The 9,907-nt window shown below is 33.6% G+C and overlaps 1 protein-coding gene across 1 annotated transcript; it reads left to right on the top strand.

Moving 5' to 3' along the window:
• Nucleotides 1-330: 330 nt before the first annotated feature.
• Nucleotides 331-8,988, top strand: LOC143920667 (integrin alpha-PS3-like). The gene is made up of 20 exons (XM_077443593.1): nucleotides 331-643; nucleotides 810-928; nucleotides 2,644-2,735; nucleotides 2,818-2,947; nucleotides 3,030-3,127; nucleotides 3,243-3,367; nucleotides 3,472-3,643; nucleotides 3,784-3,981; nucleotides 4,620-4,740; nucleotides 4,849-5,040; nucleotides 5,118-5,297; nucleotides 5,393-5,535; nucleotides 6,112-6,220; nucleotides 6,304-6,442; nucleotides 6,522-6,726; nucleotides 6,826-6,995; nucleotides 7,064-7,692; nucleotides 7,770-7,978; nucleotides 8,209-8,265; nucleotides 8,353-8,988. Exons 1-20 carry the CDS (start codon nucleotides 447-449, stop codon nucleotides 8,446-8,448), a joined length of 3,381 nt encoding a protein of 1,126 aa, XP_077299719.1. The 5' UTR covers nucleotides 331-446; the 3' UTR covers nucleotides 8,449-8,988.
• Nucleotides 8,989-9,907: the final 919 nt, after the last annotated feature.

Below are 9,907 nucleotides of genomic sequence, written 5' to 3'. Positions count from 1 at the left end.
AACATATCGAATGGGAACTTCTTTATTGCTGTTATGCTTGAATTAAAATAATCGTAATACAATGTGTGAAAAAAAAGAAAATAGTGACTTGTTTTCGATTTTTTTATTAATATTTCTAATTGTCGCCGAGTTGGTCAGTTCCGAACCACTCGGCCAGTGATAGACCTCATTCTACTATTTGTAATTGCAGATAAATTTAGAGATAAAATGTTTCGTAGAGCAAAAATTAGGCCGCACCACAGCTACATAGGATAATTGTATATTATTCATTTAATTTCGAATACGAAATGGTCAAGTAATAAAGGCCCCAGGGGAAGTGCATAAACCGCAGATAAAAAAAGTAATAATAATATTCGTCGTGCCGATATGTTAAACGTTGTCGCGCAAGTTCTTCGTCGAACCTTTGCAAATAAATCAATCGAAAGTGTATTTGTCTGAAAGAGAAGATGGACACATCGACCATCTTTATCTTGGTGCGATTCATTTGCGCAACTTGGTGCCTTACGACATTACGGTGTGTAGAGTCTTTCACTCTGGATATGAACTTCCCTTTGGTTTATGAAGATCCACAAATCAAAGAAGCACAGAGACCTACTTATTTTGGGTACTCATTGTTGGCCTACTCGCGCGACGGTTATACATGGTGAGTTTAAAATTCGTTCAAAAATTATAATTCAACTTTCTCTTGTTTTTTTTTTTTTGACGATGGTTTTCATACATCTATTTTTAATTATATTTTTTTTATTCATTCTCTTTTATAAAATACATATATGTAGTAGAAATTATGAAATGTGAAACGCTTGTTTTAGGATACAAATAGCTGCACCGCGTGCTAATGACACCAAACATCCTAAAATTACAGAACCGGGTCTAATCTATCGATGCAGTTTAGGAGATCAATGTGAACCTTATGTCTTTGATCAAACTGGTATTTAACGTTTTTGTTCAAACATTTATTTTATTTTATTTTATCTTTAATTTATACCAGGAAGGCCTAACAGGTAGCCCCAATGCGCCTTCCTGGCCAGAAACATTGTACATTTGATACAAATTTATTTATTTATTTAAATAGGCACACATACAGAATAAAATATAAAAAGAAAGTTGTATAGTGAGACAAAAAATAATAATAAACACAAATATAATATTCCATTTACAGTGAGCACCACATGGTAATATAAAAAAGTAAAATAGTAAGTGAAACGTAAAGGAGGTATGTAATAATAATAAAAAAGAAACAGATAAAGTAAAAAAGAAAAGAAAGACAATGAAGGTGAAGAAGTAAATCAACCACAGATTATTTTCTTCACCTTCGTCCTAAAAATACTAAAAGAATCACTATAATATTATCAATATTATAAAAAGTACATAAATACATATCAATTAATATCCACAGAGACATCTATGGTCAAATTTGCAGCATGTTTAAACAATTCAGCGAAATTCAGTAAATACATAGCAATCATCCACAGAGACATTTATGGTCAAATTTGTAAATTTGCAGCATTTTATACAATTCAGCAAAATTCGAGATTGCTGAAAACTTGAGATTTTGCAAAAAAAATGGGTAAGGTTGTCAATTTGTTGGAACCGTTTCAATGAAAATCAGATAAATTCGCAAATTCTGATAGGAAACGATCGACTGGGAGTCACAAATCTCATTCTAATTCGGTAATTTTTTTTAAATTGAAAATAAATATACAGTCACATACTGTTACCGATTACTAATGATCGACGTTGTGAAGATGCGAGGTTCTCATTAATGTTATATTTTTACTTTAAAATTACAATGGCCGACATAAATAGTCCGATTACTCTAATCTCTCCCCTACCAATAAAAGGTTATCTAATAATCTTAAAATATCGCTGCAAGTTGGGAACCGTTTCTGCAAACTTATAAATTATACATAATTTTAGCCATAAAATAATTAAATTTTAAATTTCAAGTTAGTGTAAGGCAGGGAAGGTATGTTGACCGTATCCCGGCCTAACGAAACACATGTTGTGTAGTTTGTAAGAGGATCATTTATTTTTGTTCAATTGTTACAATGGTTATTGTATGTACGAAGAGGTTGAGCTTCGGAGAAGTGAGCTGGTTGACCTCCAGAGGTTCACTCTGGTGTTGGGAGCTGGTACATCGCTTTATATACGTTCTGGCTTGAAGCGTGCCGTGTGCAGATGCTTTGTCTTCGTTTCCAGGACACGTGTTGACCTGTTTTCGAGGCACGTGTCTTCGGTACACGTGTGGTTTATAGCTATGAGGTCAGCGCCAGGACGTCGTTCGTTTGAGAATGGGTTCGTGTGCCACGCGTAAACGACTTTTTAGGACACGTGTTACAGTTTCCTGATGACATCACTGTTGGGTTTCGTTCATTTTACGATCGAGCGATGAATTCTTTCTTCTGAAATGGTCGAAGGGGACGTTGCCCTTGAGTTATGCATGTTTGTACAGGAGCGACGATGATTGGTGTGAAATGTATGAGATCACAGGTTTTGATTCGTAATAGCACAAGTTGTGCTAGATTCCTACATTAGTTTAAAAACACATAAAGCTATCGAATTATTGGTAATTCCAAAAGCCATAACCGTTCATAATTTTCAACTGATCATTTTATTTTTTTGTATTAACCCTTGTGATTTCAGGAAATGAAGAAGCCTTTGAATATCGCGATAGAAAAGACAATGCTTGGTTGGGAGCCACGATGGTATTGCATCAAAAGGCTGATTTGTTAGCGGTTACTTTTTAATTTAATAGGTGTTTTATGGTTTTCTTATAATCTTTTACAAAATATCAATGATTTTTAAAATCACAAATAGGTTTGCGCGCCAAGATGGAAAAACACCAAAAGTTTATCAGAATGGATGATCCCAGGTGCATGCTACAGTGTTCCAGCAAGCAATAATGATCACAAATCAGGATCAGCTTATAAAATATTACCACTTTTAGGTAAATAGAAAATTAAAGCATTTTACGCTCGTTTTTTATATAAATATTATACCTAAAATAAATCCATCGAATACTTGCATAGGTTACGACACATATACCCAATTAAGTTGGGGTAACAAATCAGTGTATGACTACGCCATGGGTCAAGCTGGCATGTCAGCATGTTTTCCAGACGATAAGGTAGAATAGAATCAGCACATCTTTATAAAATCGTGCCAGTTTTTAATATTCAAAGTGAGATTTTTCAAGTTAGACACGTTTCCAACTCAACTTTCAATTAAAAATCTATCTTTAGGGGAAGGATCCAATTGAATTGGTACTGGGAGCTCCTGGTATTATGAATTGGATGGGCTCTACAATATTAATGAAAGACAATGGCCCTTTACCGGGTCTCGTCAATAGGCGTGCTGCTCCTGTTGGGTATATTACAATTCTTATAAGAAAACTAAATCAAGTGTTGTTGTATTATACCATAACTTGTACATACATAACGGCTTCAAACATTTAAAGTTTTGAACTTACAGAACCGGAATGATGAGCCAGGGTATAGTTCCAATGATGATAACAGGAGCAAAAAATGAGAAATTTAAAAGTGGTGACTATTTTGGATATGCTGTAGCTGCAGGTTACTTTTTCTCAACTACGAAAAGATTGTACGTGTCATCGGCGCCGCGCGCTAATAATTTTCGAGGAAGGGTAAATTAATGTTGCAATAATATTCAGACCTTAAAATAGTATACTGTGGCAACCCCCGATATTAGAGAATTTTTATCTCTACTAAGAGCAGCTGAACCTTGATTTGATATTCCAAATATTTTCAACCATTTTTGTTTTAGGTGATGTTGTATGAGTTTCCAACAAGGACAAGGGTAAACATCAATTTATTGCAGACTTTGAATGGTGATCGTGGTGCTGGTTATTTCGGTGCCACTATGACGGTAGCAGATCTGAACAATGACTCATTTGACGATCTCCTGGTATCATCACCTATGCTGAAAGAACCAAAAGTTCACATATTCGTTGGAAGTCGAAGGGTTTGTTTCTCTACGATCAAATAGTTATGTTGTATCCACGACACTCTCACAAAAGCTATCTACACATATACCCTCCTCTATTATAATTAAAATATATATTTATATATTCTCTGGCGATGCGATGCAAACGATCGACAAGCGCCTAGACAGACTGAACCACAGATTAACGACACGTGTACCTTATGCGTGCGCACTGCTCGCACTTACACTAAGCGAAATCTACCCGAATTCTCGACATACCTACCCTGTATACGTTCTGTGCTTCTGATACTTTAGTTCCGAATTTTGCCTTATTAAACTCACCAGAAAGATCCAACTCAATTTTAATAATTACCATTTTAATAATTGCATCTGTGCACATCGAAAGGTTACTCGTCATCTGATGTGCAATCTATCATTCGTGAAGTCGACAATTGCGTTTAAAGCAGCCATTCAGTTAATCTGTGGTTCAGTCTGTCTGGCGCTTGTCGATCGTTTGCACCAAACCCATTCTCTGGTTGATATTTGCTTTGACAATGTTACGAAAAATAACAAGTATAGAGGAAAGATACAAACAACTTCTAGTATTTAGATCATTTTTATTTACAAATGAAAACATTACATGGCTTATTGTTATTCAAGTTGATTATTTTCTCCAGGGATCACTCATTGCACCTACTTCAGGTTTGACTGAACTTGTGGGAAACTCCATAATGAAGGGCAACAGTCGTTTTGGATTAGCTTTGGTTGCAGCCGATCTAGATATTGATGGTTATAAGGGTACATGCATATGTATATTCACTAGGAAATTCAATGATTAGAGTCGATTATTTCGTGTGGGTTATGGTGTTATTTATACAAATAAAATCGTTGATAATTGAATTACAGAAGTACTGGTTGGTGCGCCATTCGCCGAAGAAGGACGTGGAGCAATTGCGATTTGGCGCGGAGGAGCAACGGGACTGAAAGGAACTGGAGCACCGGCTTTAATATTGCGTCCTTCCGACTTCAATCCAATGTTTCGTGGGTTCGGCATGTCCATTGCTCCTCCAGTGGACCTTGATGGAAATTATTTCCCTGGTGAGACTGTACTTCTAGCCTAGGTTAATTCAATTATTTTTGTCATTTCTTTTCCAAACTATCTATGACTTTTACAGAAGTGGTAATCGGTTCGTTCATGAGCTCTCACGCCATCGTTCTACGTGGTAGACCTGTAGCCAAATTGGGTGTAATTTTTGGTGGACCTGATGTCACCAGACTGGTGCAAACATCGACCTCTCTAGAAGTTCCAATGTGTTTGACTTATTCAGCTTACGCAGTAAAACTTACCCCAATAAGTAAATGCGAATATATATTTTAACTTTTACAATTTTAAACATTGGTGTAGATATTTATGTGTATAAAACGTGTAACATGAAATTCAAAATTTCAGATGTAATTATGGTTACTGTCATCGACAACACTTTCAAGAGAGCTTATCTGAAGGGTCAGCCACAAACTTCTCACGTTAATAAAGAAAAATTCTCATTGAGAGAAACGTCTAAGTGTGACAAAAAAATACAAATTGTATTAAAGGTATGAATTATGTAGATTCAAATATAATAATTTATGGTTGTGGCTATTTGCAGGTACTATATCTGCGACAGGCGCAAAGCCTTCTGCGCATGCGCATCCGATTATAATTTCTAATATTTAATGTATGCCAGACTTGTTTAATCAATCGTTCATTATACATGAGGCAAATAAATTTCGCACGTTATTATAATAGATTTATATAATTTAGCTAGTTCGCGGCTTGTACTTGTATGTAGGTATTATACGTTGTATATGATAATAATTTTCTAAAAATTAATAATATTAACTAATTTGAATTATATGTTTTACTCTACATCACTTTACGAGTTCGAACTAAATTGTAAGAGGCTTAAAACAAAATTTTAACAGAAAACACGCTGACAGTGACAGTTCACGCGCATGCGGAGAAGGCTTTGCGCTTGTCGCAGATATAGTATCTGCAAATAGCCAATAATTCTCAGATACAGTACCTGCAAATAGCCAATAATTTGCGGATATAGTACCTGCAAATTGCCACAACCATAATTTATAGCACAGGTTACAGGATTAATAGAACAAACTGATATATTATTACAGAAAGGAATAAAGAATTTCCTGGATCCAATAGAAATCACTGTGAATCTCACCATAGAAGATTACACAGCTGAAATGAAAATGATTTATATCACCAAAGACGGAATAGAAGGTAATATCTACATGTATTTATGAATATGTTTGGCAAAAAGGGAAATGTGTTTATACATAGCAACTATATTTTATGATTTATAGGACAGGATGGTTTCAACAAATTGTATCCTACAGCCGAGGTAGCATTCGCTAAACTCAATATACCCTTCGAAACAGATTGTGGAACTGACAATATTTGTAACGCCGACCTTAACATTGCAATCGCAACTGAAGGGCATTTGTTAGTAGACTAATGAGTTTTTAACCAATAAATTTAATACTATCCATCATATAAGAATGATTGCCTTCTCTATTGTTAGGAGCAAATTTGTGCTAGGTTCTTTGGACACGTTACGTTTGGAAATAGCTGTAGCTAATAAGGGAGAGCCAGCATATTTGACACAAATAAAATTGTACTTACAATCTCCTGCCACTTTAGCACGTTTACCACCAGCTTGCTTAGCTCAAGCGAACTCTTCTATTCTTTGCGATTTGGAAAATCCGCTAAGAGAGGGTATTCCAAAGGTTATTTATATATTTATTTCGAATTTTAATTAGACCATATTGATATTACTGGCCACGCCAATACGTCAATGAGATAAAGATAATTTATTATAATTATAGAGTTTGTGGATTGAAGTGGACATGCGCGATGTAAGTGCTACCTTTAAAGACAAAGATATTTTAATGTTTACTGCGCAAGCTTTAACTAAGAGTGTAGACATGAATGAGAATAATAATGAAGTTAATTTAACTTTGTCGTTGGCCATTGACGCTACTGTTGGAATCGTTGGGTATGTAATTATTGTTATAAAATATATTTATTACATATTTTGTTTGTAATGATTAATTTCGTCTGCAGAAAATCTTCTCAAGACAAATTTTCTTATGTGAAAACCGAAGAAGGTGCATCCAAAGATTTGGTAGTGTTCAAACATCTCTACGAAGTGCAAAAATTTGGCAACAGTCCTGTCGAACAAGCTCTAATTAAAGTGAAAATTCCTTATGCTTATAAAGCAAAAGAGGGCCCCATTAAATTTGTATCCATTTACTATCCCGAAGCTTATCAATCTGGTCAACCGTTTTCTTGTATACCGACTGACTTCTCTTTCGATTATGATACATCATCCGACGAAAGTATAGCGGAAGATTACACAGAAATAGAAGTTGCACAAAATCGTAGCAAAAGACATGCAAATAAACAGATCATCAGTGCAAAGAATGAATATTTTTACCCATTGTTCACGTCCACAGTGGATATAAACGAAATTCAAAGTAAAACAAGAGTCAAGCGATCTGATCAAAGCAATATTAGAAGTAATAAAAACAAGACTGAATCTGTTTTGCCATCCAATCGAACGGTCATAATTGATTGCGATCATAAAGATATTATTTGCGTAGATGTTCAATGCTTAGCAGGACCCTTTCGACGGACCCAAGTTGTCAGCCGTCTCCGTCTCACAATGAAAATTAATTTTTCAGTAATACAAGGTGCGATTTAATTTTTTGATTAGACGATCAAATTAAAATCTTAAGCCAACAATTATTATATGCAATATTTTTTTCAGATACCATTATGAAAAAGAAAGATATCTTAGTGTTGGATACTAAAGGGTCAGCAATGATAGTTGATTCTAACTATGATGAAGTTGTGGCTGTGGTCTCGTCGGTGTTTGTTAACTCTCCTGCGAATGAGTCGATTGCAATGTGGCTCATTATTCTTTCCGTAATACTCGGTTTGATACTATTGACGTTGATCGTTGTCGGACTCGTTAAGGTTTGTTTCACAAAATACTAAAAATCTATAATTTTTCACATTATCTATGAAAGTTGTCATTTTAAAAATGCATTCTCTTTTCTTCGAAATAATTTCGATAAAACTCGACAGAAACAGATTCAATATATGCTTTTAAAATGATAACTTTAAGAGCAAACTTGCTTTTACTATTAATGTCACAACAATCTATTACTATTATGTCTTATACATATATGTATGTAAACTTTCAGGCTGGATTTTTCGAACGTAAGAAAAAAGACGAATTGGAAAGGCTTAAGAATGCCGAAGTGAGTATTTATTGTGAAGTATATTTAAAATTATTTCGTATATTTCATAAATAAAATTCTTTTCATTCATTGGTAATTTGTTTCTAGTGTGTCGAACCAATTGATCCTGATGCCGACTTTTTTGAAGAGAATCTTCAATATGAAGATACTGATTTTGCTCTAGATGAAAAGGATCCCCGCTAATATTCTCATTAAAAAAATCAAATGCCACCCAATCATTATTTTAATTGAATTTTCCACAGAAGTATTGTTTGCTCTTTAATGTCGGTGAACTTTAGATAAAATGTGGTTGAACAGATGATAAATAATTACAAGAAGACAAGATTCTAGGAACAATACTTACAATACAATATTACTGCAGTGGTGTCACACTCCAATTTGGGAACAACGGTTTTTTTTTTGTCCAAGGCACTATTTATTACATCAAAGTTCATTAAATTTTCAAGATTTGTTTAAGTTTTGACAAAAATTATATGATTTTTTAGATAAAAATAACTGGGTTCCAGAACCCCATGGAAACCATTAGGGTGACACCACTGAATATCAGGCTCCATACTTAACCAATCTTGAAGTTTATTGAATGTTGCTGAGTTATGATAGATAAATATATTATAAAACCTAACAAATAGTTTGCCATCATTAATATCTATTTTTAGTAATACTATTTATTTTATGATGTTGATTCGAAAAATTGTTATGTGGAATAAAAATATATAATTATTTAAGTTTTTATTTATTGGAAAATGGAAAACATACATACATGACACCAGGGCCACCCGAGTTTTGGGCCTGTGACAAGTCTGTTCCCACCCCTACATTTTTTTTTTCTTTGTCAAATTTTTATTATTAGAAATAAAAAGTTTAATTTAAATTTGATTTGTTATATCTCCGACCAGAGCTGGCTCTAGAACTTTTGAGATACATGTTATCCATAGCCACAAATAGACTGCATAAAAAGTCTGATACATGATCACTCAGGCGGTAATTGTCAGTAAATTAAAATCAAAAAATAAACTCAAATGTAGATAACGTATTATTTATTTACACAAAAGAATTACATGGCTTTACAATATGTAACCAAGTAACCATATAAACAAACAAAATAAAAAAAATATTAAACGATTATATCATATATGTTTATATATATAATTATAGATTAAAATAAATAAAATCTACAATTTAATAATAATCCAACTACATAGATCAGCATATCAATGTATGCCAAGTCATGGACAAAAAAAGAGAACATTTAACAAAAAACTGTTTATTTTTTTACATACCTCCTTTACGTTTTTACAATTTTCATTATAATTGTGCCGGTTATTATTAAAGTGAAATAAGTCATTTAAGGTACCAAAAATACCATTATTTTACAAGGTAATCGTAAAATTCCACCAGTACAGGAAAGATTATATCCATAAGGCTAAGAATCATAATGTATACATATATTTTTATGTAATATCAAAATAATATTTAAAACAAATTTACGCAAATCTAAATATCTCAAACGAAATATTATGACTTCCATAATAACCGGAACATATGTACATACATAAGGAACATGAAAAGTGCCCTTAAAAATTAATCGTTGAATTTAATCATCTTCATTCTCACTCTTAATTTCATCATCTCTGTTGCTATA

The sequence above is a fragment of the Arctopsyche grandis genome, chromosome 13 (genome assembly GCF_051622035.1).
Source record: "Arctopsyche grandis isolate Sample6627 chromosome 13, ASM5162203v2, whole genome shotgun sequence".
Taxonomy (NCBI): Eukaryota; Metazoa; Arthropoda; class Insecta; order Trichoptera; family Hydropsychidae; genus Arctopsyche; species Arctopsyche grandis.
The sequence above is the reverse complement of the archived record's forward strand: the minus strand, read 5'-3'. Positions and strand labels throughout refer to the sequence as shown.